General features: G+C 49.2%; 6 protein-coding genes across 6 annotated transcripts; 2 read left to right on the forward strand and 4 right to left on the reverse strand.

The window, feature by feature from the left end:
* Window positions 1-20: 20 nt before the first annotated feature.
* Window positions 21-1,862, reverse strand: EDB91DRAFT_117412 (heterokaryon incompatibility protein-domain-containing protein). Its single transcript, XM_041320324.1, has 6 exons — window positions 1,637-1,862; window positions 1,524-1,590; window positions 1,394-1,466; window positions 1,318-1,335; window positions 490-1,250; window positions 21-435 (listed from the first exon to the last, which is right to left on the reverse strand). Exons 1-6 carry the CDS (start codon window positions 1,735-1,737, stop codon window positions 181-183), a joined length of 1,275 nt encoding a protein of 424 aa, XP_041170720.1. The 5' UTR covers window positions 1,738-1,862; the 3' UTR covers window positions 21-180.
* Window positions 1,863-2,569: 707 nt separating this feature from the next.
* Window positions 2,570-4,428, reverse strand: EDB91DRAFT_1350889 (heterokaryon incompatibility protein-domain-containing protein; the record flags this gene model as incomplete). The annotated part of the gene is made up of 4 exons (XM_041326094.1): window positions 4,328-4,428; window positions 4,207-4,267; window positions 4,081-4,149; window positions 2,570-4,027 (listed from the first exon to the last, which is right to left on the reverse strand). Exon 4 carries the CDS (start codon window positions 4,013-4,015, stop codon window positions 2,570-2,572), a length of 1,446 nt encoding a protein of 481 aa, XP_041170721.1. The 5' UTR covers window positions 4,016-4,027; window positions 4,081-4,149; window positions 4,207-4,267; window positions 4,328-4,428.
* A 2,351-nt stretch (window positions 4,429-6,779) lies between these two features.
* On the forward strand, window positions 6,780-8,174 carry EDB91DRAFT_1169542 (Oligosaccharyltransferase 48 kDa subunit beta-domain-containing protein; the record flags this gene model as incomplete). The annotated part of the gene is made up of 4 exons (XM_041320146.1): window positions 6,780-7,539; window positions 7,579-7,609; window positions 7,720-8,065; window positions 8,094-8,174. Coding segments are annotated over exons 1-4 (724 nt in total), but the record flags the coding sequence as incomplete, so codon positions are not given.
* Window positions 8,175-9,823: 1,649 nt separating this feature from the next.
* On the reverse strand, window positions 9,824-10,518 carry EDB91DRAFT_117660 (uncharacterized protein). The gene is made up of 2 exons (XM_041320393.1): window positions 10,509-10,518; window positions 9,824-10,457 (listed from the first exon to the last, which is right to left on the reverse strand). Exon 2 carries the CDS (start codon window positions 10,365-10,367, stop codon window positions 9,909-9,911), a length of 459 nt encoding a protein of 152 aa, XP_041170723.1. The 5' UTR covers window positions 10,368-10,457; window positions 10,509-10,518; the 3' UTR covers window positions 9,824-9,908.
* Window positions 10,519-14,163: 3,645 nt separating this feature from the next.
* EDB91DRAFT_117586 (uncharacterized protein) lies at window positions 14,164-15,750 on the forward strand. Its single transcript, XM_041320370.1, has 3 exons — window positions 14,164-14,901; window positions 14,954-15,420; window positions 15,469-15,750. Exons 1-3 carry the CDS (start codon window positions 14,382-14,384, stop codon window positions 15,475-15,477), a joined length of 996 nt encoding a protein of 331 aa, XP_041170724.1. The 5' UTR covers window positions 14,164-14,381; the 3' UTR covers window positions 15,478-15,750.
* A 570-nt stretch (window positions 15,751-16,320) lies between these two features.
* On the reverse strand, window positions 16,321-19,070 carry EDB91DRAFT_117750 (glycoside hydrolase family 20 protein). Its single transcript, XM_041320409.1, has 13 exons — window positions 18,959-19,070; window positions 18,322-18,899; window positions 18,181-18,270; window positions 17,980-18,129; window positions 17,907-17,927; window positions 17,494-17,857; window positions 17,391-17,439; window positions 17,254-17,338; window positions 17,159-17,199; window positions 17,064-17,100; window positions 16,950-17,010; window positions 16,738-16,889; window positions 16,321-16,684 (listed from the first exon to the last, which is right to left on the reverse strand). Exons 2-13 carry the CDS (start codon window positions 18,859-18,861, stop codon window positions 16,586-16,588), a joined length of 1,689 nt encoding a protein of 562 aa, XP_041170725.1. The 5' UTR covers window positions 18,862-18,899; window positions 18,959-19,070; the 3' UTR covers window positions 16,321-16,585.
* Between the last annotated feature and the right edge of the window lie 7,717 nt (window positions 19,071-26,787).

Consider the following 26,787-nt stretch of genomic DNA (forward strand, 5'->3'; position numbering starts at 1 on the left):
TATGGTAGCAGCCTCCATCCAACAGATATCTCTTCTTGGGGAGAGGCGTATTTAAATCCAATAAAGTCGGTACACCTTGGTTTACAGATTGGCGGCAGACGTGAGCTGGAGGATCCTTTGGATTCTCGGAGTAGTATGAGGCCAGTCGACTTGCCCCGGATCCCTAAGACCTTGCTTGATCTACCACTGAAAATTGAATAATTGGACAATACCGAGGGCGAACTCCATCTGGCTAGGAACGTAGCCCGAGGTGGTGATAATAACTTGGATGGTTGGACACAACGGGCAGTCAAGTGCGATGTTGATCCCACAATCGTCCAGATACGAGCGCAAATTGAGAGGGAGTATTACCAGAGGTACTCGCAAACCGAGGGTGGTCATATTCATCTCCAGTCGCGTTTCAGCCAACCCCAATTTGGGAGAACCGACAAAGCTCTCTGGCGAATCAGGGATGGCACGCGAAGAACCGTATCGCTCAACGTCACCCACCCAGTTGAGGACAGAAGGGTCGCCAGCCTGCATGATGGCTTCCATGAGTCTGCGAAATGCGCGCTCGCCTCCTTCTCCATACTCAATCTGCAGGCTCACATCGAACATTCCCATCAGGGAATAGGCGACGTCTTCGACCCTTGTTGTTTTGCGTCTTGCTGCCCAGACCATCCGCTCATCCACCCTCATCGAACCTGCATTGAACCAGCAAAGCTCGTGGCGAGGAATGCCAGTGGCTCTTTCCAGAGTCTCCATTAATTCTACCCCTTTGCTAACCTTGTCATTTATATCACCCGTCAGGGGAATCCAGTGCTTGTTGAAGAATTTGATATGGTACGGTGCGAGGAGTTCTTGCAAGGTCCAGCCCCTTCTCGTCCATTCATCAAACAATACATCCTCGATAGCCTCGCTGTTTGCCAGATGGACGATGCAAATGGTCGCATTTCGGTACCATCGAAACATGGAGCGAATCGATTCGTCGAGCTCAGTACTGCTGCTCTTGTCGATGCAGCACGTATCTGACCACCCGAATTCCACGCCGTACTCCCTGGCCTTTTCGCAGAATTTCATCAACTTCTCGTATCCCAGACCTGATGCTGTACCGGCTCTCATCTCTTCGTAGGTTGGTTCTCCTCCATCCAGCCATCGGTGAGACAGTATGGCGTACTTGACATGGCGGGAGGGATCAAAATCATACGGCGTCCAGCCAACAGAGCCCCGGAAGTGCTTCCTCACATTATCACGCCCAACAAACTTCATGTCTGATAGGCGTATGAGGCGGATTGGGATGTCATTCATCACATATCGGTTGAATGTGTCGAGGTTCACCTCGTTCATGACAAATCACTACTAGACGCATGCCACAATGGATTGGTGCAACAAGGCAGCATAGAACAACACCGACCTGAGTGGACGTGGGTTAAGAGATGTTCCGCCAGACGGGACGTTTGGACGCGCGAGAGATCCTCGCACTCGAACTTAACCAAATGCAAATAATCAATCGAGGTCTCGATTGCGGCCAAATTCTCACTCACCTCAGACAAGTTATACAATGTCTTCAAGGACGGTGCCGAGATGGTACAACGCCTATACGACTGTTTTCTCCAAATCTCAGTTCTCGATGTCTACAAATTATTTGAAACATTACCTCGAGCGTCCTTGTGGTACAATGCAGATGTGCGTTCCGCAGTGTGCTGTGAGGATGGTGTGCGGTCCACGAGGATCTGGTCCAAATGACACGTGAGTCATGACATTATGAGTTTGGTACGAGAGCGCTCAGGCTGGAACTACTAGTCTCCCCTAGCCAGACCCAATGTATAGATAGAAGGAAGATAGTCGTTCGGAACAGATTACATGGAAGTTCTCGACAAACGATTACTAAGCAACGGCCAGTGGCCTCAAATCCTCCTGAGTCCTTCGACTGTGTCCGTCGCAAACAACATGCAGACAGCCAACTCAAACGTCATGTCCCGACGTCTTCTCGTTCGTACTATCCAGTAACGGGTCTGCCGACACAGTCTTACGCCCATTTACCCACACCAAACTTCAATCCTTATGCATCGCTCATAGATGGACGTACAAACACCAATTATCTCACCTGCTCGATGCCCTCTCTCCCCAATTTACGCACGCTTACACGTAGCGGCACAGAACCGTGGTCTCATGAGGAGTTGAAGGCATTTTTGGTGCGGTCAAATTGTCCCTTGGAGAGCCTGATTTTCAGCGCTGGAGTCATGCCGACAGGGGAGCAGCAAGCGGAATATGTTGCCCTCATTCCTTCCCTCGAAGTAATAGTGGATCCCGACCGTCGTGAATGCTTTGCATGAGTCTTTATTGATTGTTCTCATCAAATCGAGTAGATTTTCCAGTGCATTCTAATTCTCAAGCGTAAAAATCACGTGTGTCAGGCCTGTACGCATACCAACATTTGCGGCTGGAGTGGGATGGCTCTGACTCGGACGCCGCGCCATACGATTGTTCGCATGCTTTCGATATTGTACATAGGTAATATAACTAGCACTTCCTACAATCCTGATATCATAGTTGCGGTAGAGCCAACGGCAACCGATACTATAGGGTACTACAAATGTACAGTTTCTAGGTATTCAGGGTCAATGAAGAACAATGATTCACTTGGTATGTTCGGGAACTCAACCTCGATCAAGCCCACACCGTGTAGTAGCTCCCACCTAGACGTCTCTTCTGGGGGAGAGGCGAATTTAAATCCAACGAAGTCGGTACCTCTAGGATTACAAATGAGAGAAGAGAGCGAGCTGGAGCTGCAGGAGTTTCGGTACAGGATGAGGCCGACCGACTTGCCCCGGATCCCTAAGACCTTGCGTGATCTTTCACTAAAAAGTGAATAATTGACAATGCCGAGGGCGTACTCGAATTGGCTGAGATGCTGCCACTCAAGAGCGTGGGCCAATGGGTTGATATCAACTTTGATGGTCGGACACAACGGGCAGCCGAGTACGACATGGAGGCGCAGGGGCCCCTGCTCCTCATGCGAATGGTAACTGAGAGGGAGGATCACCAGAGATACTCGCAGACCGAGGCTGGTCATATTCATCTCCAGCGGCTGTGTAAATATATCCAACATCACGTTGCGAGAACCAACGAAGCTCTCTGGCGAGTAAGGAACGGCACGCGAAACGCTGAATGGTGCATGGTTGCCCACCCAGTTGAGGATAGAAGGGTCACCATCCTGCATGATGGCGTCGATAAGTCTCCGGAATGCGCGGTCGCCTCCTTCTCCATACGCGATCTGCAGGCTTACATCGAAAATTCCCATTAGGGAATAAGCCACATCCTCGACCCTTGTAGCTTTGCGTCTGGCAGCCCAGGCCATCCGCTCATCCAGCCTCTGAGGCAGGAAATGCGGAGAGAACGAGTAGAGATCACAGCGAGGAATGCCGGTGGCTGTTTCCAGAGTTTCCATTACTTTGGACTCTTGGTCTTCCTTGTCATTTCTATGACCCGTCAGGGGAATCCAGTACTTGTTGAAAATTTTGATATTGCGGGGTGCAAGAAGTTCTTGTAAAGTCCAGACCCTTCTCGTCCATTCATCATGCAATATACCCTCGATGGTCTTGCTTTGTGCCAGATGGACGATGCAAATGGTCGAATTTTCGTACCACCGAAACATGGAGCGAATGGACTCGTCGAGCTCGGTACTGCTGCTCTTGTCAATGCAGCACGTATCCGACCACGCAAATTCCGTGTCGTACTCCCTCGCTTTCTCGCAGAATTTCTTCAGCTTCTCATATCCCGGACCTGATGCTGTGCCGGCTTTCATCTCTTCGTAGGTTGGTTCTCCTCCATCCAGCCATCGGTGAGACAGAATGGCGTACTTGACATGCTCGTGGGGATAATAGGAATACGAGTGCTCAACAGAGCTCCGGAAGTGCTTCCTCACATCACCACGCCCAACAAACTTCATGTCTGATAGGCGGATGAGGCGGATAGGGATGTCATTCATAACATATCCGTCAAATCTGTCGAGATTTTGCTTCCTCTGACGCATGGCAAGTCACTTCTAGCCACAATGAATTGGTGCGGTCAAATGATGCAGCGTACAACAACACCAACCTGGATGGACGTGGGCAAAGAGATGTTCTACCAACACGACGTTTGCACGTGCAAGAGATCTTTCTCGAACTTGATCAAATGTATATCATCGATTGAGATCGCAATTGCAGCCAAGTCCTCACTCACCTCAGACGAGTAGCAAAAACGCTTCGAAAGATAATACCGAGATGGTACAACACCTGTACGACTTTTATCGTCAACCGCAAATGTCAGTTTCTCGATGTCTACCACATATTTTTGGCGTTACCTCGAGCGTTCTGGTGGTACAATGCCAAGGTGCGGTCCGCGGTGCTATGAACATGGCTTCTAATCCACGAGGATTTGGTCCATTGAAAGATAGAGCCTCGGCGATCGGCAACGAACAAGAGTTGATTACTAAGCAAGGATCACGATCGGTCTCTCATCAAACCTGTCCATCATGCAGACAGCCAACTCGACAGTCAATCTCTCCCCGGCCTCGGACATAATCAGGGTAGTGTGAAACATCGTAAGTGCCCATTACTCTCAGTCAAGATTGCCAGTTTGTACAATTAACCCACGCATTCACAAGCAATCATGTGTACCATACCTTCAGATATCTGATTCAAACATTGACGATTACCAGATACCAGACCTCAAAACCCCATACTCCAGAGCTAGATTCCCCACTACTAACCGCTCCGCCATTGAGCTCGAAGACCACAGCATCAGGGCCATCATCACCGGACGCCAGCAGCAGTTGGATGCAGTTTGCCACGACATCTCAGGTTTCGAAGAAGTCGTGGATAATATTCACTAACAACTCGTTGAACACAAGGACAAGATTCTTCAGTCCATGAATCTGCACAAGAGATTCGTATCGTCCCTATGTTACTTGCCAACTGAAGTCCTATTTACAATTTTTTCTCCGCTCTCTCCCAAAATTCGGTGACTTGTCACCCCCATCAAACCGACAAGTTCCCATATCGTTAAGCATAGTATGCCGACGATGGAGGGAGGTTGCCGTGGGCCTGTCCAGTTTGTGGTGTCGGCTCTGTATGGACCGTGCGGTAGTCTCCTACAGTTTCGACTATCACACATGGCTCGAGCGATCGCAAGGACGTCTTCTCTCGTTAGAATTCAAGTGCTACGAGTATGACGACTCCATAATGCTACGAGACCTTCTTCGCCCTTACATGAATTGACTGTCATCTCTTCATATCATACTTGTACTCCCCGACATCACAACTGATTTGTTAACCGGCGCTCCAGCACTTCAGGAGATAGTCATGAGGACAGATTATACTGATGTTTATGACAGTATTGTAGTTATTCCACTACCGCGTCTACCGCCCAATCTGCGTAGTCTCGAAATAACTAGGAGACTGTGGTTCGGGGACGAACTCCAGAGCTTTATACCATGGAAGGCTCTGATACTCTGATCCCGTATGGGCACGCCTGACAAATATCAAGATCGAGATATTTGAGAACGCATTCCTCCCCTTGCTCAAGTCACGTCCCGACCTCTTCTCGTTAACGATTCGCGTAGCATCCAGTGAGGGGGCTGCGGACATAGTCTTACACCCATTCACCCACACAAAATTTCAATTGTTGCGCATCACTCATATGGGGACGTCCAAACACCAATTATCTCACCTGCTCGATGCTCTCTCACTCCCCAATTTACGCATGCTTGAACTTAGCGGCACAGAACCGTGGTCACACGAGGAGTTGAAGGCATTTTCGGTACGGTCACATTGTCCCCTGGAGAGCCTAATGTATGGCAATGGAATCACGACAGACGAGCAGCGAGCTGAATACGTTGCCTTCATTGAAGCAGTAGTGGATTCCAACCGGTTTGCATATGTCTCTATGGATTGTTCGTGTAATGATCCAAAGTAAATTTTACAGCACATCCTAATTCTCAAGCGTACAAACCACATGCGTCTGAACTGAGCGCACGGCTGGAGTGGGATGGCTCCGACGCCCCGCTGTATCACCCTATAATGATGTTCCAGATCGCTCACCGGTCATTTTCAGCATCCCAACATCTAGAAGCACCACTCACATGCATGAGGAAGTGCCTTGGTGACGTTTAGTGCAGTGACCTGCTGGGCTACTTGCCGCTCCAGAAAATCTCCGCCGATGACGCAGCACGCGGCCACACGATCGGGTCCATATTTTGGGGACCGGACTGCTCACTCCAGAGTGTGCTCGCCTAGGATTGATCAGAAGTGTCAATTCGTATTGGCCAAGTGTGCCAAAGGATCGATGGTATAAGTATGCCTGAGGGAAAGATGTGATACTGCAGCAGCATACTGAACAATGTACTGAACGTCACTCGCGCTGTACACTTCTTGAGGAGAATGTGAATATGCGCCGATGACAGCAAGCTTGGGTTACTGTGCAATCAAGCGGGAAACTAGTCGTATGAACATGTCCATCTTTCCACTTCCTGTTACGACCATAAGCAGGACATCAAGCCCATCAAGCAGATAGGCAATGGCTTCAGCTTGGAAGTCATGGATGTCAGTGGGCATATAATGACTCAGAATGTGTCGGATATACTTCTTTCCTTCCTCCGTACTGAATCGAAAGCGTTCTGTCTGTTATTGGACTGACATTCTATCGAGACATGCACCTCGCACCTGAGGGTGTTGCTTGCACATGTTTGCACTATGTCGTTGTGACGGCATACTGTCGGATTATGAAAATTTGACATCAAGGGCGACTTCTGCGCTGCCCCGTCGCGGTACCGGCGATTTTGCCCACTGTGCCGCGGCCCGTACGGCCCAAACTCCTACCATGTTGCCGATATGGCACCTCGGGACTCCCATTTCTACTTTCACGATCTCAAGGCACTATTCGGATACATTGCACGGACCAGGAGATTGAAACAAGTTTTCGGAGATGTCGCCCATCCGAACCAGGATGAAGAAGGAGAAACGAACGCTAGTTCACTGGCTTATTCGAACGAGGTTGTACCATTCATCTCATTTCCTTAAGTTAGCTTTCACGTTTTCGCGCCTGTGGTTTAGATTGATACATCCTCCAAGAATAGCATACAAGAGCAGCTACGTTACATACGACTCCACCCATCTCATTCCACCCCGTTCGCTCTGAACCCCCAACTTGAACCACAACCCATGTCCCCGTCATCTCACATGGCATCCTCATCCTAGGTATCCCCCTGGTCCAGCTTTCCGGCGTTCCTCATGCGCTTGGCAGCACCTCGATGCTCGTCCCCATCCTCCGCACACTCGCAGAGAGCTTCGCAGCCGATTCCACCGATGAATCTGGCGCGGACGCAGTCGTCAATGCTAACGAAAAAGGCGGCGAAGCATTATGGGCGGGCAGCCAAGTGGGTCCTGTCACCGTATTCCAAACAAACTCCCGCATCGTTTTCGCAGGTGGCGTTCAGCTGTTCAGCGACAAATATGCGAGGAAGGAACTTCTTTCTGGGATGCCGTCTGGAAACTCACAGTTTAGGGATGTTGCGGCGTGGGTTTCCTAGGAAAGCCGTACGCTGCGTATTGATAGCGTTGAGCATCACCGTGTTAACGAAACTCAGGTTCCGAAGATGTGAGTCGTCTCCAGCTGTCTAGTGGATCGTAATATGACGTCTTGTATCAGGTATACATAACGCACAACTTTTCATACAACAGCAAGACCTCGACGTAGACGCCTTACAGCAGTATCGATGACTTGCAGTTGGAATTTTCGATGGTCGACCCTCACATCCGCACTTCTCTGCTGCATGTCCCTGGATCCCCTGGTACATACCAGGTCCAGTTCCGTGCTCCTGACAGACACGGTTGTGTTCTAATTCGTCTTGACCTGGAAGAGGAAGGAGTGAGCCTTTATTTCTTCTCGACATCCCAAACTAACCGTTTTTACTCATACTTCTCGTCGAGCATGACTGTCCCCGTCATGCCACCGAGACATGACAAATACCCTCGCTTCTTGAGCGTTGCATGGCCATACTACACAGGAGCCATCAGCACGAGTGTCGGATTTTTCCTTTTTGGTTTACAAGAGATGTCAAAGGCGAGCAGAAGAAGGGATCCAAAGCACAGTGAATACTTACCGGCGCCCGGTTATGGAGCAAGCGAAATATACTGAACCCATCGCTGATAGTTCGCCTGTATATCTCGCGGAAGATCTGGTTGTGCAACCTAAACAACAACTTGAAAGCGGAACGTATCTATGTATGTATGGGTGCGATATACATATCACGACTTTGCAGGTGGGGCCCGGAACACTTTGCGTAGGTTGTCGCAAACGACGCCTGGACTTTCAGCAGCATCGGGACCATGCCACAGGTACTCTTTGTATTCATATTTCCTCTATTCCGAGATGTCCATTGCTTGAGGGGCAGTGAAATTCGTTCACAAGCAAACACGTTGATCGACTCAGCAGCAAAATACTAGTAGCTCACGCGTCGTGCTATCAACCATACTGCACCGATGTGAAAGCAGAAACACGACTCACTGCAGTATGCTGTCGCGATATGCCACTCACTCACGCACAAAACATGACGGCCTACCACGCCGGTGAGTCATGTGGTTAAATCCAGGACGCACACTACTCATACTCACAAGAAAGTAGCATTCGTAGCCAGGGCAGCAGTCGTGAACAAAGCAAATTGAAGGACATTTTTCACTGTCAGGGTCACTGACAGGTATTGATGCTGCAGATATGGATGTTGTCAAAGCAGCAAGGACGGTGAGGACAAAGGAGAAACGCATTGTTTGTGAGGGTGTGGTGCGGGATCAAATGAATCTGAAGGGGACAGTAGGAAGACGGCTTGCTTTTATGTGATAAACCTATCCCCTCTTTCGAACAGATGGTATCCAATGCCAGCAGATTGCCAACTAAGGTCGACCTTGTGATGCAAGGTCTATTGGTAATTTGGCATGGAACACAATATTACCTTGCCAAGCAATATCAAGTGCCAGCTCGAATCCGCTGTCGGGAACTACTGCAACAAGGACTGATTAGCTAGTCTTCGATCAGCTCGTTCCTTCTGCTTCAAGTTAGTCAAGCCCCAATGTCCCCAGACACATGTCAGCCTCCCAACATATCAAAGGTGTAGTCCAGACTTGTTACGAGTCTATTCGAGGGCATCGAAGCTAGTAGATCCGAGTCCTCCCCAGTATAACTCGCATCATAGCCTACTACTCAGATCTCACAGATCTTATAGGTGCCGTTGCTGGATCTTGCTTCTCAATTCGACAACGACGATTTTCTATATATAGCACCAAGCTATGGGGTCGGGATAAATCCCCAGCGGCTCAGTCCAGACCAAAATGCATCCATGATGCCAGTAAACAGCGCCTATGACGGAAGTCGTCGTCGTGTCACTGTCATCGAGGGCTTCTATGTTTAAGTTTACAATGAGACTACAAAACTGCGTCGGAACATAGTATCCATGTATTCGAGTGTTCGTGATTTCCTCATTCCAAGATCTCCGTTGCTCGAGCGACAGTGAAACCTGTTCAGAAGCATGTACATTAATCAACTCAGCACAAACTACTAGTAACTCACGTGTCATGCCATCAACCATACGGCACCGATGCGAAAGCAGAAACACGACTTACGCGACATGCCGCTCACTCTGTATATATATTGACACACATATATAAGACCCACTACCCCGCCGGTGAGTCATGTAGTTAAATCCAGGACGCAAACTACTCATACTCACAGGATTTTGGCATGCATGCCAAGGGCAGCAGATGTGAGGACGTAATATCAAATAAATCTCAAGATGGCTTGCTTTTATGTGAAGGACTTATCCCCCCTTTCGAACAGATAATATTTGCAATGCCAGCAGATTGCCACCTAAGATCTACCTTGTGAAGCAAGGTCTATTGGCAATTTGGTGTGGAAAAAAATATCACCTCGCGAAAAGTGCCAGCTCGAATCAATACGCAGCGTACGGCTTTCCTGGAAAACCCCGCCGCAACATCCCTAAACTGCGAGTTTCCTGACGGTGTCCCAGAAGGAAGTCCCTTCCTCGCATATTTGTCGCTGAACAGCTGAATGCCACCTGCAAAAACGACGCAGGAGTTCGTTTGGAATCCGGTAACAGGACCCATTCGACTGCCCGCCCATAATGCTTCGCCGCCTTTTTCGTTAGCATCGACGACTGCGTCCGCGCCAGAGTCATCGGTGGAATCGGCTGCGAAGCTCTCTGCGGGTTTGCGGAAGATGGGGAGTGTGCGGAGGATGGGGACAAGCATTGGGGTGCTGCCAAGCGCATGAGGAACGCCGGAGAGCCAGACCAGGAGGGTACCTAGGATGAGGATGTGAGATGACGGGGACATGGGTTGTGGTTCAAGTTGGGGGTTCAGAGTGAATGGGGTGGAATGAGATGAGTGGAGTCGTATGTAACGTGGCTGCTCTTGTATGCTATTCTTGGAGGATGAATCAATCTAAGCCGCAGGGGCAAAAACGTGAAAGCCAACTTAAGGAAATGAGATAAATAGTACAACCTCGTTCGAATAAGCCAGTGAACTAGCGTTCGTTTTCTCCTTCTTCATCCTGGTTCGGATGGGCGACATCTCCGAAAACTTGTTTCAATCTCCTGATCCGTGCAATGTATTTGAATAGTGCCTTGAGATTGTAAAAGTAGAAATGGGAGTCCTGAGGATGCCGATATCGGCAACATGGTAGGAGTTTGGGCCGTACGGGCCGCGGCACAGTGGGCAAAAGTGGCACCCTCCGACGAACAAGCTGACACGACGCGACTCGCAACTTGAAGGCACTTCGCAAAATACAAATATTACTTCCAGCCATTCTGCCTTTTGCCACCGGCAGGAGTCGCCCCAAAACATTTCTGCTTCCTACACTAGCTGGAGTACGGTACTAAGGCTAAGGTCGTGTGGCTGTGCGAAGAACCGAGCAATCACGAACGTCGAAGAACCAATACTCGACCAAGTGTAAACGAAATGAAGCAAGCCGCCGCCGCAGGCCAACGTTAGAGATCCATACAGGAAGGTGTCCGACGAGTAATTGCTATGTCAAAAACAAGACTAATACATAGCGAGTACTTTGATCAGCCAGATATCAATAATCGAGTGCTCTATTCCAACTCCAATGACATGATTACGAGCCAAGCGCTCAAACGGCACCGTTTTCTTTTCCAGAAGTAACCACTGCTTCGATTAACGCAACAACGAACTACTTGGTACGTATCGTGCATCAACACACTGCAGTGTGCACCAAAGCGAAAGCAGAAATATGACTCACTTTCGCGACTTGTTACTCAGGCTTGATTTATCGACATCGACAAGCATTTACGAATGTGACCTACCAGACTGGTGAGTCAAAAATCCTGGATGCAAGGAAAATTACTCGTACTCACGCTTCAAATTCTGCAGCTTCCTCCCCAGTGCAACGTCTTTCATGCAATTGGCAGCAAATGGTGCAGCACCCCTGGTAACATTGCGCACTGGCAAACGTAGATACAGTCAAAGCAACAAGGACGGCGAGGATCAAGGAGAAACGCATTGTGCGATGTGATAAGGAATCAATAACTCTGAGGGTAGGACGCCATGAAGGTTGCTGCTTTTATGCCCTCAAAATGGTGTTCTGGGCAGAACTTCCCGGTGAGAGTAAAAGCAAAACTTCTCAGCGAGAGCGTCATAGGCAGAACATATCCCCCTTCAAACGGACGTCGTTTACCGTGACATTCTCGAAAGAAAAAACTGACTTGTTCCATCACCGATAACGATGGAAGTGATTTACGAAGATAATTTACCCGTTGCCGCATACAGGGGCTGAAATGCCCGCATACCGTAGAATGATGCTAGTTCCGAAGGCAATGGACTACTTCCTAGTTGCCCGACGATCGCTCGAAGGAACGACATGTAAGTATTCTTCCAATTCAACATGCCTTATGCTAATGCTGCTTTGCTCCTGTTTACCAGTGTTAATATCATCAATGTTCCTCATCTCATCATCCTAGTCACATCAGCCACCTATCCAAGTTGATCCGGCCACAGAGTGGGAAATTTTCGATAGCACGACGCAGAAGGCGCGGAGGTAGCTGTGCGAACAACTGAACGATCCCGAGGAACGAAAACCAACAGGCAAACGGAATGATGCAGACCATGGTTAAACGAGATCGACACAGGCAGGTGTCCGATGAACGATATATTGCCTGTCAAAGCAGCAACAAGGGCGAGGACGAAGGAGTGATGTGATATGGGATCAATTGCTCTGAGTGTCGTTTGAGTTCTGCGCGAGCTTGCGAGTACAGAACTCAAACAAGTGCTTACTAATCGAGTGAGAACCCTAAACCGCGACGCGTGTTATCTTCTGACTTCTCGTTGCTCACTCGATTCTCGTTGTCACCCACCCACCTCTGCCGCATTGTAGTGTCTTGATGTTTTGGGTTGTGTCGTGTTCCCGAAAACGTTTCCCAATCCACCTCACACTCGAGGGTTTTTGGTTGCTCTCGTCCTGCGTTGCAGTTGTCTCGCTTTCTCCAGCATCGAGCTTCTCCGTTTGCACTTGATGTTGCGTGATTTGCACACGTTGCGTCTCAGACCTTCGAGTCACGTGACCCGCGAAGATCGTATTAGATGACAAATAGTTGACACGTCACGCGCACAAAATAGCGTGAATTTTCGGTCGGACCTATTTTGTAGCCTCAGCATTCGAACGAATAAAACAGTAAGCGGGGGCACGGTACGAGGACTGCTACTTTTATGTCTTGAACGTAGTAGTCTTCACGACGAGATCATGAGAAGAGCTGTTCCCTCTTTAAACAGATACCCTTTTGCCACCAGACCTCAAGTTGGGCATGCTCTGATTTCGATGTTCTGTTGGTGAGTTGGTGGTGTCGATGAGCGCTAGTACAAGGGTTGCTTACTAAGCAACGGCTCCAACGTTTTTTTCAAGTTCTTACGTTGCTTAAGCTTGCATTGAATTTCATTCGAGGCCGCAATTTAACGTTTAACCTCCTAGTAGCCTTGCAATTGTTGATGTCAACCTTGGAAGTCCGCTGGAACGTCAAGAACGGCCTGCCGCGTTCACTCACGAAGATTGGGACGGTGGGTAAGTAGTTTTCATAGAATGACCTCTGTTAGCTTGAAACCTCACCGACGAGCAGACTAACGCGAGAACTGTGCGTGTGTTCCTCTGTATCTCTGACGATGCTGTCCAATCCAAAAACCGTATCCGTCAGATCCTGATGAGCTCCTGGTTCACCACTCTCGACCACAACTAGATCCCGGATAGTTTCAAGTTCGAACTTTGACTCTGGATTGGACTGCGGCAGCACTGGTCATACTAGTTAGGTGAGCAACTCCGTCCTGCGCAATAGATACTCTGCCCACCTACGACTCGTCAGATGTAGAAACCACACCTTATCTCCACTAGTGGTGTTAGACTTCGCTTCCAATCCTGAGTCATCCTTGGTAAGCATCTTGACGGCGATATTCTTGACAGAGCGCACATTCTTCAAGAGGCGACATTGGCGAAGAGTCTCGAAGAGCTCACCTAATCATCAGGAACCAGAGATCTTTGTTCGTACGTATTCTCTATACTTATGACACTTCTGATAATGCTTAGGCAATGCCCAAGGATCGTGCTGATCGGAAGGAAGTGCAGATAAAGAACGAGTTGTTAATTGACAGGCCTGGTCTGATCCAGAACATGTTCTTCAAGAATGATCGACCGGCTAGAGATCATTCGAACACCGCGAGCACCTTATTTGAGGTCATGAGGCTTAATTTCGCTGAATTGGATATTGACAAAATCAACTCCGGGTCGTCCGAGATGTGATGCGCGGAGTTTGAACTTTCAACCACAAGTCAACGACAAGCAGGTCCCAGCATGGAGTAGAGAGAAATCATCCGAGTGTAAGTAGCGAGTCTCACTAATGTACACTCCACTCATCTGAATCGATAACAGGGGTAGTCGGGCAATCTTTAGGTGCATTTTCAAGAGTATGGATGGCATAGTATGCGGAACAGCATAAGCCAAAATATAGCCGATGGGTCTCCTTTCGGGTCAGTTTGAACCCGCTGACGCAGAGAATACGAATTAATTTTAGGTCAATTCCATATACGCAATCACTTCATCTCGGAGGATGTAACACATATTTTCTGGCAGGCAGGCAAACACAGATCATCAAGACAGATAGGCAGTTCGTCTACAACAACTCAGGGACACACCCGGTGGACAGGAATGTGAATACATATCTGCTCCAGCGGCGGCCTTTGTGCGTTTATTGAGACGGCATCATTTATCTTACGAAGTGACCAAGTTCATCACGCGCATGTTATTTTCTGCAAAATGAAGCTGGGCCACGAGGTTGTCTCTTCATCACCATGATCTCGAGGGTGTATATAAACATCTGCTGTACTCTTCATATTGCGACTCTTCTGTCGGTGACAGCTCATCTACCTGCTCACCTTTCAGCCCCACAGTACAGCCCAGCCATGCCATCGTCGAAATATAACCAGCTTCATGACGCACGTACTACAGTATACATTGACATTTTGCCAGAATCCAGCTCATTGCGGAGTCCATTCTCATCACGTTCGCGTACATCATCTTCTTCTCTATACAAGTCGCCTCAAGTTGTCACTGCATTCCACCCCTCTTCGAACACGCCGTGTCGCATGAGGGACATTGACTCCACAGTAACCTTCGCCTCGCCTTCTGTCGTCATTGCTAAGTCATCCTATATAATAATATTAGATGGCGCACCTATACACAGCGAGGATACGAAACTCGAATGTATTGGACCACGTTTCGCCGGGTCTATGAACCCTTCCAATGACGGTACACTGCTCTACAGAACAGCCTTAGTTCCCAAGTACTGGGAAATCTTGTGCAAATCCCCAGGTCTGTACTTTGTGACCTCGATGTGCTATAGTCATACGACGAATTCCCCCAGATCCCACCATATATAGCATCATTCAGGATGTGTACTGTCCTCCAGACCCAGCATCTCCCAGAAGGTCCTCAAGTCGCCCGCGCCCTGTTCTTATCTTTTCAGCTACATACCACTTCCGATACCCAGTCCCTGTGTGCACGCCCCCATCTTCCATACCACCATGCCTCACATATCAATCCAATCCACCTTTCATCGCAAACAGTGCTCACGCTTATTCCGATTCATTCGAGTCCATCTGTCCACAAAACTACCCTATATTTTCAAGCCTCTCAGATCAAGAGAGCCCTCAGTCGCACGAAGACAGCACGCAAAACCAGCTGTACGAGCACTTCGTATTGAACGTCAGCCCGGGCAACCTTTCCCTCCATGACTCCACAATCAACATTCATGACTCGCTTGTGGCCACATATCCGTCGACGATGGCACAGTCATCGTTTTCAAGCTTCCCGAAGGACATCCGTAATTATGTGAGTAACCGGTTCAATGAGGAAGTCTGCTGCTCATATCTTCGTCAGATCATGTAAAAAGTACACATGTAACTTGCATGTAACAGTAATATTAGCGCGTGTACTGTATACTTGTATCATTGTATGCTTGTTATCCTATATATGGAGGTCAGATAGGCAGGCTGCCTTCTAAACTGACTTTCCGCGGATCCTCGAAGGCCTTGGCATCGACCCGTCTAAAAGTGATAGGAAGTTATATTCAGAATAAACGTGGTACTGCTTCGGTGTGTGTGCTTGTTAATTTAGATATCAAAGTCCTCCGGTGGGGTTAGATCTGCCAGACTGAGTTTCTAACACCCCTGAAGGTCCCCCAAGGTTAAGTTGGCTCCCCTGTCTGATATGGAAATCAAGGGTGGTTAGCGTAGGGTCCAGTTCGAAGTTGATCGATGATTGCTCTCGCTTTCCATAACTGACAGCGATGAGATCCGACGTACATGGTGTTACGTTTTCCTGGCTTCCGTTGGCGGCTCATCTGGCGCTTATTGCAGGATGATCGATTATCCACCTGATGTAAAGTAGCTCCGTCATTATTGGATATGAAGAACTTCGCCGACAGCAGGGCTCTTATCTGACCCCCTGTAGGGTTACGACCCTTTGGTGCTATGTAATGAGAACTGAGGCAGTCAAGCTATAAGTAGTAGGTGGGTAGGTCCTAACCGAAGTTTAAAACCTAACCTAACACGCCCCGGGGCGGACCGTTCCTTCCTCTTGTCACATCCCACACCCAGTCGCCCCTGTCTCTTCTTCGAGCACGCAGAAAGCGATCCCCTAGTTGACTTAGGTATCTTGTGTTTTCGAACGCTGCATCCACTCGTCACTCACACGGTTCTTAAAGGCGTTCACCCACACCGAACTTGAATCCTTACGCATCACTCACATCGCGGGGTCCGCAAACCAGTTCTCTGACCTACTCGATACAACCGTGGCCCCATGAGGAGTTGAAGGCATTTTTGGCGCAGTGCAATCGTCTCAAGGAGGTGAAATGATGAGGACAGACGAGGCAGCGAGCCGAATACGTTGCCCTCATTCCTTCCCTCGAAGTAGCATCGTGAATACTTTGCATGACTTCATCAATTATTCGTGTAAAGACCCCAGATCGAATCAATTTTCCAGCCCATTCTAACTTTCAAGCGTACAAATCACAAGCGTCTGGCCTGATCGCACACCAATGCGGCTGAAGTGGGATGGCATTGATCCCGCGCTGTACCATCCTATACCGGACATCCTAGATTGTTCATCTGTCATTTGAGTACTTCGATATCTAGAAGTACCACTCACATGTAACCGAGGAAGTGCCTCGGTAACGTTTAGTGCGGCGCCAGTGGGCTGCTTGCCGCTCCAGAAAATCTCCGCCGATGATGCAGCACGCGGCCACACAATGGGGTCCACATTTTGGGGACCAGATTGCTCACTCCATAAAGCCTGCTCGCCTAGGATTGAGCAGAAAGTGTCAATTCGCATCACCTTGAGACTAAATCATGCGTGTTTACCTCCGAGAACAAGTCCGTACTGCGCCTCGGTCAAGTTCGCCAACGGGTCGAAGGTATACGCCTAACAAATCGTGAGATGTTGGTGATCCGGCAGAATCATGAGGCAGTAATTACCTCGGACCAGGTCTTGAAGGGATCGCACCAGCTATTTCTGTTCTCCCGAGGCATGTCAGCTCAGATCGAGTACAATCCATAAGATGAGGACTAACCCAGCTGGGTCGTCTCCCAGCCATTCACCGGCACCACAATCCTAGGGTCATGATATAAGGATGACGCGTTGTGCAGGAAGAACCCATCAACTAACCAGGTAGAAGTAATTTGATGGTGCTTGGACGATCCTGAAGCCCCTTTCTGCCACTGCTGCAGCATCCGCAGAAGAAATCCAGACCCTGTCGGCACACTTAAATCAGCAGAACCAGATCATGCTACAAATATACTGACATCACGATAGTCTCATTGGAGAGCGTGATGTTCCAGTTGAGGACCATTTCTGAATGACCGCCTCCATTCAGTACCATCATTCAAAAGGAGAAACAACGCACACCTTCCCATACGACCGGCGTCTTTCCCTCAGCAATCAGTGCGCCGTGAGTAGTCTGTGTAAACGCGTCCAGAGCACCATTCAGCGTCATGCCGGTGCTGTTGAGCTGCTGCTGCGTGAGGTAGTCGTTGGCGTAACAGTTCGTGTTCAATTCATCGCCGCCAGTGCTGAAGTAGTACGAAGGTAGGGTCTTTGCGACATCGGAGAGCATGGAAGCAGTGAAGTTGATAACCTCGGGGAGTGCGAAACGAAGCTGGCCAGCAGGGGGCTCGTTTGCGTACTGGGACCACGGCGTAGCGTCAAAGCACGCGACGTATTCGGGGTAAGTGGCTGCAATAATGGCGGTGTGGCCGGGTGTATCGATTTCCTGGCAAAACAATGAGTTTTTTTTGCAGAATCTACTAATAGATACTGACCATCATAACATCAATACCTCTCTGCGGGACGTCCATAAGCGGACAAATGACGGCGATAAAGGGAAAGACGTACTGCAGCAGCATACTGGACGATGTATTGTACATCACTCGCGGTGTAAACCTCTTGAGCAGAGTATGCACCATTCATAGCCAGCTCGGGGTACTGTGCGATTTCGAGCGGGAAGCTCTGACTGTCTGTGATATGCCAGTGGAAAGTGTTGATCTGTCTAGCGTGTCAGCAACCATAAGCCAACAAGTTAGGGAAAACACTCGCCTTGACCCAGCTCATCGCGTCCAAAGTTCGCAAAATATCAGCGACGGGGTAGTAGTTCCTCGAGGTATCCAGTGCTAATCCTCGGAAGGGCTATGCACATGAGTTTCAGCTAGTATCAAAGTTTACATGATTACTGCTCACATATGCAGGAGTGTCCGTGATGACAATTGGGGCCAGCAAAGTGTAGGTTACTCCTCCATAGTAGTAGAAAAGCTGATTGAAAGTAGTGAGCCCTCTGTACAGACCCAAGGTCGAGTTCGCCGTCAAAGTAGCAGCCGAGCCATCTGCTGGAATCGTCAAGGCATACTCCTCGCTACGGGTGCCTAGAGGCTTCACAGCTTCAGAAGCAATGGGCTCTGCAGCAGCACTGCTCGTGAGAGACAGCGTTAACTTCGAAAGGATTTTCGCGCTAGCAAGCGCGGTAGTATCATTTGCCCCACGTCCGACGACGAGACGTCCAAGTTTGTCGTTTTCGAGATAGTATTGCGATTGTGAAACTGCCTCGTGTAAATCCGCCGGCGCGCTTGTAACCTGCACATCAAAGTAGAATGTAGGGGAGATTGTGACGGCGGTCATCCCTGTCTCAAGGGTAGTTGGGATTGGCCAGAGAGCCAGGACGCCAGAAGGCAAACGGCATCCAGCGACAAGCGTCAGGATGCCAACGTAGCGAGAAAAGGCCATGAATATCGTGCGGATTGAATACGCGACTGGTCCAACTGCTGTTTTATAAAGGCTCAGCTGAGGGGATCATGTGGATTTGCAACATGCGCGTACGTACCTCTAAAAATAATGACCGACTTCGAATCGACACGACGTGAGAGCGTTTGGAGGAGAGTGTTACGTATTTGCTTTGCATCGTCCAGCGTGGCAGTGGATAATAGCTTTGGCGGGTGTTACTCAAACCATGCACTGATAGAGGCTAATATCTGTGCGACCATGTCATACGGATGGGCTTAAAGCTGAAACATTGACCACCGATGCTCATGATCAGACTCTAGCACTCATAGGTGAGAGCCGCGTTCAAACGGCACGTAAACGCGTCTACTGTAGAGATACGACACTAGCTTCGTCACGTGCAGCACGTGACACAGTCACACTTGGTGTCACAGCTTCGAATGACCCTGTGACCTGTGACCACACAAAAAATAGCTTCGCAAATTGTGATTGCTGCACCTTGGCTTCCTGTCTGATTCATATATTATTGTAAAGCTGAGAAACAACAGGTAGAACCTAGCTCGGCATTGTTGTTTTTATATGTTTTCTGTATGTTTTTCTGTATGTTTTTACCATATGTCACAAATTAGCTTCGGTCCCCAAAAAATTGGTGTGACAGTCACACCAAATAGGTTCGATTCGTCGATGGCTGTGACCCGTGACGAACCTAGTGTCGTATCTCTACAGTATCGCGTGACTTCTTGTGACATACACGTGATGACGCACGGGAATTTTCAGTGATGAGTTGTTCAGAACTTGTTCTTTGACGTGGACTATGTTTTTGTCGGACGGTTCCGTCTGGCAAATCCACTGCTTGATGCTTGATAAAACCATCAAGCAAAACAAGAATGATATGCAGGCGAGACGAGAGCAAAGGTAGGAACGGCATATTGTCCAATGTTCAAGCTTAAGAGGTGGGTGCCACAAATTCCGAACATTCGCGTTACTAATAAGTCCGGTATAGTATGTTCCTGCTTCTTTGAATCTTTTTATATAATAGTGGACGAGCTCCAGCGTATTCTTGGTCGATTTGCGAACTGGAAAGGAAAGCCGAGCGCCTGAAAGTGCAACAAACGTTCAGAACACGGGGGGCCCAACGTCTACATTGGCATGCTGATGGGGCGCTACCGAGTATTCTGTCGCGCTGATACCAACGCTTATCATCTGGCCAGTCTTCTCCGTGTGGACGGTCACGACCGCTCTTTCAAAACAGCCAGAGCGGGAAGTGTAACAGCTGCGTCAAACGTTGTACATACGCTAGTGCAACTGATGATCAAACTCAACATCTACCGTACCGCCCATTTTGGTATACTATTTTTTCCGTGGGTTTGCATATGGGTTTAATGTTTCTGTTTAACGCTGCGTCCAGAACTTTGCTGTATGTCTAAAATCCGTGGGCGCTGAACGTCATAGCGTAGAAATACGCGAGTCCTCAGACCACGCCCGCGCCGTTGACCAACAATTCTTGTTTGAACAGTACCTCGTTTACTGCGGATGGTTTGTCTTGGAATCATTATGCCTGATTGTATACCATCGAGGCGAAAGATGATTGTCATCTCATTGCCTGTCAGACTGTCGCAGATGTGGTCTTTTCAGCCCGCACTCCTGAAGGAACTTCCCGCGTTATTTGCCATATAAAGTCACGGTCGCCGTTCACAGCGGCTTGGTTTCCTCTGCTTCAATCACTGGTCATTCTATGCGTTCAGACTGAGCGTCCCGCCTGCACGGATCAAGGTTATTGGAGGCTAGTGCTGCGGCTCATGGGAGTATTACTTTGGCAAAAATCCTAGTGCTGCACTTTCATGGGCGCTGCGTGCATGAGTCGTGGTAGTCTCCCTAGGTCAGACCTTGAAAAAAAGGAAGACAAGGCCTTCCCTTTCAAGAGTTGTTGTGTAATATGATAGGTTACTTCGTACGCCTCTCCCATTGCACTGCTCAGTTCTTGTAATTCATTGATCTTCATTTTCCGTTACCGCAATAAGCCGGCCCTAGGCCTCATGCTTGGCCGTGCAGCTGTACAGGCGCGCGCAGCTCCATTATCAATCAGGGTGTATCTGGCTGTGCAAATCGATGGAACACTGATTGATTGATCGATGGATGGTGGAATTACTGCGTTTTGCATCGGATTCGCACCACGCTTAGTATCCTATGACAACCGATGACTGAGGCAGAGAGCGAGGAGGTGCGCACAAGGTGACAGATGCTAAGGCTGAGGAGGAACAGGGGGGTTAGGTATTGCAAGGTATGTTCGGAGGGGGCTTTGGCAGCCCTGTGAGTTGTATGTTTATTTCGTTTGGAACTCGTTTTTCATGTCTGAATTTTGTGGTGTGATGCCGACAGAATATGACTTTGTTGAGTGACTTCGTACGAAAATTTGACGATCCTTTTGGTGGGGTTTGCAGTCCTGGATGTACAGTCCTGAGATGGGCGAAAAGACGTATTCATGAAGTATCTACACTCAATAAAATGTGTCTGGGAGGTCAGGATGAGCACGAGAAAATGCCTGAGAATGTATGGTAAGTGCCGGCGAGGCGAGCACGCTCCCAAGACGGTTACCGTGAATTCGTGGTTGCTGGCCAGGCATTGGAACTGCAAACCCGAGCGGAGTTGGGACCACCGCACACTGGAAAATCGACGATCCTCACTGCTCAGGTGAGAAATTTGCAGTCCTTTCGAATCCCGCTCGGCAACGCTCATCCGGACTCCGCACGGTGGCGAAATGTCGTGCAAGCTCTCTGCAGCGCGAACGCACGGCAGGAAACGCTTCGGAGGCTCAACGAAACTACATTTTCGACCGCTCTACCTACGCCGACCGTCCCCAGACCTTTCCGTCCACAGCTCGTCCCAGACGCGACTCCTTCGAAGTTCGAACCACCACCTCCGCCCCCTCCGCTTTTGGCAACGATTAGGTAATCCAGTGCAGGACCCCGTGATCAACTCTACTTTGGAGTTGTTACTATTATTACTACGCTCCCCGAGTCCGCAGCGATGCTGCAACAGCTCATTTCGGCGATGAAAGCGCCGGACGGTGGTATATCTAGCACAGATGCCATCGTGATATGCCCATCAAACTTGCCACTCGCTCACACCCATCCTCGGATCGTATGACCGTAGTCTCAGATGCGACCAGTTGGTGGCCGGTCATCAATTCAACTCGTATTTCCAGCTATGTTGTAGGTTCGTGAAGGGCCAGTCGGGTTATCTCGGTCTAACATTAGCTGCGCTTTCGCAGTTGCTGGCTCTGCTGGGGTCATGTACGATTGGTGTAAGCAAGGTACTACTATTAAAGGACGACTGATACCCATATGGTAATTCCAGTACTGAGAGAGAGAGAAATTCTATATTTATATACCGCAACAAACAAAGTGAGCTGTTAAGACGCGGTGCCCTGTTAGGGCTGTGCTGGGGAGTGTTGTAACAGGGTGAGGGATGTAGGTATAGTACGAATAGCCAAGCGGTCCGCGTTTGATGAGTTTTGGTGTGCGTGTGGGCTCGTTTGGTGTCCAGGCTTAGTATAATATGATACACTTTCTCTCCTTCCTCCTCCTTCTGATCTCTCCTCGTCTCCTCCTTCCCTCGTCACTTCCTTCTTTGCCCTTACTCAGGCTTCTGTCCCTCTCCTTTCTTCCCAGTCTCCTTCTCGTTCCAGTGCGACCTTCTTGAATGCGCTGGATTCTTGAATAAACTTCGCTAGTGCCTTTATGCCCTTCTCCGTACCCAAAATTTCGTTGAGTATGATGTTGTGTGATACCTCACGCAGATGGATGCGTTGTCGCGCAAATAGTGGGCAGTCACGTATGATATGTTCTCGTGTTTGACGTGGTTCTCCACATGGGCAGAGGGTGGGTTCGGTTGGAACGAATGCAGCGTAGTATTCTCCCATGAATCCGTGTCCTGTGCGGCATTGTATAAGACGGCCGTATACTTCTCGAGGAGTGTGAGTGAAATGTTGGCGGGGTTTGAGCGTTGGTGGGAGTCGATTTGCGAGAGCGAAGCGTCCAGTCTGTGCTGCCACGTCTCTATTCCAACTCTCTGTCCATTTCTGCAAGATCCCTTCCTTGTTTCTTCGGCGCGCATTTGCATAGGTCGAGTGGTACGAGTCGTTACGTCCAGTGGCTTCTTTTGCAAGCTCGTCGGCACGTTCGTTGCCGATGATGTTGTGATGTCCTGGGATCCATGCAATTTGGACATGATGGAGGGGGGATGTGGTTAGGTAGTCTTCGATCGAGCGTCTGATCTGTAATGCAATGTATTGTGAGGGTCCGGGTGCAGCTGCATATGCAGCCTGCACCACAGAGTTGTTATCGACGTAGAAATGTAAATGGGTCACCTGGGAATTTTGCGCGAAGCTGATAGCTCGCGATATTGCTCGAAGGAGCGCTACCATCTCTGCATCATACACCTCTGCTTTGGGACCCATTCCTTCCTGACCCCAGAAGACTTCTCTTCCTCTGTGATAGCCGGCCCATCCTGCTCCAGCTCTTTCCTCCTCTCTGACTGATTGTTTCGATCCGTCTGAGTAAACGAGAAGGTGCGTGTCCTCCGTTCGTAGATTACGAGCGGTTTGTATGTGCGCTTTGGCGGCTTCTTTCTTGCCTCCTCTTTGCTTGTCCGAGATCGTTAGGCGGCCGCGGTACGTTTCCTTCGTGTTTGCCCAAGGTGGCAGCGCAAATATGTTGATGCGTTCCGCGTTCGGGGATGCTCGTTTTGACAGACGGGTGAGTCTGGTCGATTTTGGTGGTTTGCGGCTGCGAGGACGGTATTTGTCGGTGGGAAGAGCGGGTGGGGGGGTCAGCGAGGTTAAATTGTCGCCAGGGTTGATCAAGTCTCTGTAGGATTGGGTTGAACGAGGGGAGTTTGAGTAGTCGAGTGGCGGCGTTATCGTTTGCGTGTTCGAGGAAGAGGTTGATGGGGGGGATTGATGTCTCTATTTCTAGGGCCTTTATTGGGGTGGTTCGGAAAGCGGCACAGATATGTCTAAGGGATTTGTTTTGGACGCGGGTAAGCATGTTTGCATGGGTTTTCACGCCCGTCCACCAAACGGGGCTTGCGTATGTCATTACACTGCGGACACAAGCCGAGTATACAGTTCTCAATAGTGATTGCGAGAGACCTCTTACCGTATTTGCAAGCATTTGTAGTCCTTGGGCGATATTTTCCGCTTTGCCTGCCAGTTCACATACATTCCTGCGAAAAGAGAGTTTAGAGTCGAAATATATACCAAGCCATTTGATACAGTCACGGGGGTTAATTGTCACCTGTCCTTCGTCACTAGGCAGCAGGATAGGTGGTCGATCCGGTGCACGACGCCATGTGAAATGGATGAGCTCAGATTTGTCAATTTCCGCCATCAGTCCAGCTTCGCGAAGCCAATTGTTCACAAAAATGAACTCCTCCCGGAGTATTGCGACATTGTTCTCCAAGGATGGAGAGGAGACATATAAGTTTCCATCATCGATGTAGCATGCTAATGTGGTCGGTGTGGCTTTGTCCGGGCGTAATTCACGAGCTCGAGTTTTCGCATTGTAGGCTTCGTTTAGTGGGCTTGTGCAGATAATCGAAAGGGCCGGTGATATTGGGGATCCTTGAGGTATACCGTTTTCGACTGGTTCCGATGGTGACAGTACTCCGTCCAGGCAGATTGCTGCTTGTCGTTCGCTGAGGAAGGATTTCACCCACTTTACCATAGGGAGCGGTAGGTGCTTGTCCCGAAGTATTCGGAGTAGCCGTGTATGATTGACGAAGTCGAAGTATCCTTTGATGTCGAATGTGATGCACGACGTGACAAGTCCGTGATTACGGGCTGCTTCGATATCATGAACGAATGATAGGGCTGCGTCGACTGTGGAGCTTCCTGGGCGACCTCCGAACTGTGAAGAAGGTACCAGCAGATATTTTGCTGTGAGATATGCTAATCTACTTGCCTGTACGCTTTCGAGGACTTTTCCAAGACATTCCTCTAGCTGGATTAGTCTATAGGCTCTCGGGTTCGAATAGTCTGGTTTTCGGGGCTTGCGCAGGGCTACTGCGATTGTGCGTCGCCAGGCGATGGGATGGTAGCCTACATTTGCGCAGCGTGAGATTAGTAAGTAGATATATTCCGATGCAACCTCCCAGGCCCATCGGAGAGCCATGTAGTTGATTTGGCTGGGTCCAGGAGCTTTTTTGCGATTTGGTCGGTATATACCATTCTTCACTTCGGCATATGTTATGGGTTCCCATGGGATGTCATCCGGGAGGTCCTGTTCTAAATCTGGTGCAGCTAAGTCTAGATTCGGGGGCGGTTGGAACAGTTCACCTCGTAGTGTAGCACACTTTTCCTCATGTGTTATTGCCATGTTTTGACCGTTGTTTCGTCTGAGTGGTGGCGTGGGGTAGTTTCTTATCCCTTTGGGCCATCGAGTGAAATTCCAGACGTCATCGGGAGTGGCTTTTCCCAGAGTCTCGTTTGCCCACTGTCGTTTAGCAAGGCGTGTCTTCCGTTTGAACTGATTGCGTAGTTGGCGGATCTGTTGGATAAGGTCGTGGTCAGCAAAACCTGTATCGATGAGATGTTGTCTAGCCCTTTCACGAGTTTCTGCAATGCGGTTGAGTGATTGCGTGAGGTCGGGAGTCCACCATGGTTTCGCATGTGCACTAGATTTGCGGATGGGGACCGAGCTTTCTGTTGCTTGCACCAGTGCATCTTGTAGTGCTGTGGTAGCTCTTTCAATATCATCAATATTAGGAAGAGTTGAAACGCGTAGCGGTATCCATGCGTCTTCTCTATCCGTCAGTTCTCTCATGAACGCTCCTTTCCATGCTTTGATCGTGTCTTCATCGATATCTTTCCAATTGAATCGTTGAGCCGTGATATTCTCGATGGGGACACGTTCATGGTCTAGTGTCCATGTGAGCGCTGCGTGGTCTGATCCGTAGGCTTTACCGTAGTCGATTGACCAGTCCTTGATCGTGTCGAGTTCGTATGCTCTGTCGTTGATGAATGTTAGGTCCAAGACCGACGAGGATTCACCGTCGTGTGCGAAGTATGTTGTTGCCCCACGTTCGTTTAGCATGATGAATCCCTGGTCAGTTAGCCAGTCAACGAAAGCTTCTGCACGAGGATTGGGGTTCTCAGCTGTGTTTGACCACATTGGGTGGTGTAGGTTCATATCTCCCGAGATGATGACCGGTATTCCGTTTGGTAGTTCGATGTTGAAAAGACGGTCTGCTGACCAGTTCAATGGATCCTCGCCTGCTTTCTGGTTGTACATATTTACAAGTATTGTAGGCGGATGTGTTCCTTGGTTGATCTGTAAAATTTGTATGTCAGCATCCATTGCGAGATCAGAACGAAGGGTAACCATGAAGTCAGGTCTGTTTTTGATGTATGCCATGACTCGAGGAATGACATTCGGGGGAACAGACGGTAATGGTAGGATTGGTTGCCATCCGGTTAACGACGCTGGGCCCTTTGTGTTATTTCCGATGTCACCATACCATGGTTCCGTTATGAGCAGGATGTCATAATCACGGACGGTGTTGTTGAGTAATGCGTGGCAGACTATATTTGAACGGTTAGTGTTGAGTTGAATCATTTTTATGGGTTTAGTATGGACTATCATTGCCATCCATCCATATTGTTGTCGTTCATTGGTTGTGGCGTTACGATATGGTTCTGGGATGTTGATGGTGGGGTTGGAGTCCGGGTCTCTGGAGGTGCTATTGGATTGTTAGCAGTTTGAGGTCGACGTGCGCGTCGTCCCCCTTGGATACTTGGTCGTGGGTCTCTTGCAGATCCTTTGGTTAGTATATGAATGGGGCATTTGGTTGAGTCTGCCGTGTGCGCTTCTCCACAGTTTGCGCATTTAATCGGTGAGTGATCACATCCTTTTTGTGCTTTGGCCGTGTTAG

Source organism: Suillus paluster (assembly GCF_016628075.1).
Source record: "Suillus paluster strain FC165 chromosome Unknown EDB91scaffold_122, whole genome shotgun sequence".
Classification (NCBI taxonomy): domain Eukaryota; kingdom Fungi; phylum Basidiomycota; class Agaricomycetes; order Boletales; family Suillaceae; genus Suillus; species Suillus paluster.

What these genes read in the sequence shown, in the direction of transcription:
- EDB91DRAFT_117750 (XM_041320409.1), bottom strand. Translation starts at nt 18,861, where the DNA reads ATGGCCTTTTCTCGCTACGTTGGCATCCTGACGCTTGTCGCTGGATGC. An exon ending in ACGCGATGAGCTGGGTCAAG is followed by an intron (nt 18,130 to 18,180) that starts GCGAGTGTTTTC and finishes CACGCTAGACAG; the next exon opens with ATCAACACTTTCCACTGGCA. An exon ending in CCTTCAAGACCTGGTCCGAG is followed by an intron (nt 17,011 to 17,063) that starts GTAATTACTGCC and finishes ACGATTTGTTAG; the next exon opens with GCGTATACCTTCGACCCGTT.
- EDB91DRAFT_117660 (XM_041320393.1), bottom strand. Translation starts at nt 10,367, where the DNA reads ATGTCCCCGTCATCTCACATCCTCATCCTAGGTACCCTCCTGGTCTGG.
- EDB91DRAFT_117412 (XM_041320324.1), bottom strand. Translation starts at nt 1,737, where the DNA reads ATGACTCACGTGTCATTTGGACCAGATCCTCGTGGACCGCACACCATC. An exon ending in CATTGTATAACTTGTCTGAG is followed by an intron (nt 1,467 to 1,523) that starts GTGAGTGAGAAT and finishes CATTTGGTTAAG; the next exon opens with TTCGAGTGCGAGGATCTCTC. An exon ending in ACCCTTCTGTCCTCAACTGG is followed by an intron (nt 436 to 489) that starts GTGGGTGACGTT and finishes GATTCGCCAGAG; the next exon opens with AGCTTTGTCGGTTCTCCCAA.
- EDB91DRAFT_117586 (XM_041320370.1), top strand. Translation starts at nt 14,382, where the DNA reads ATGATCTCGAGGGTGTATATAAACATCTGCTGTACTCTTCATATTGCG. An exon ending in AATCTTGTGCAAATCCCCAG is followed by an intron (nt 14,902 to 14,953) that starts GTCTGTACTTTG and finishes GAATTCCCCCAG; the next exon opens with ATCCCACCATATATAGCATC.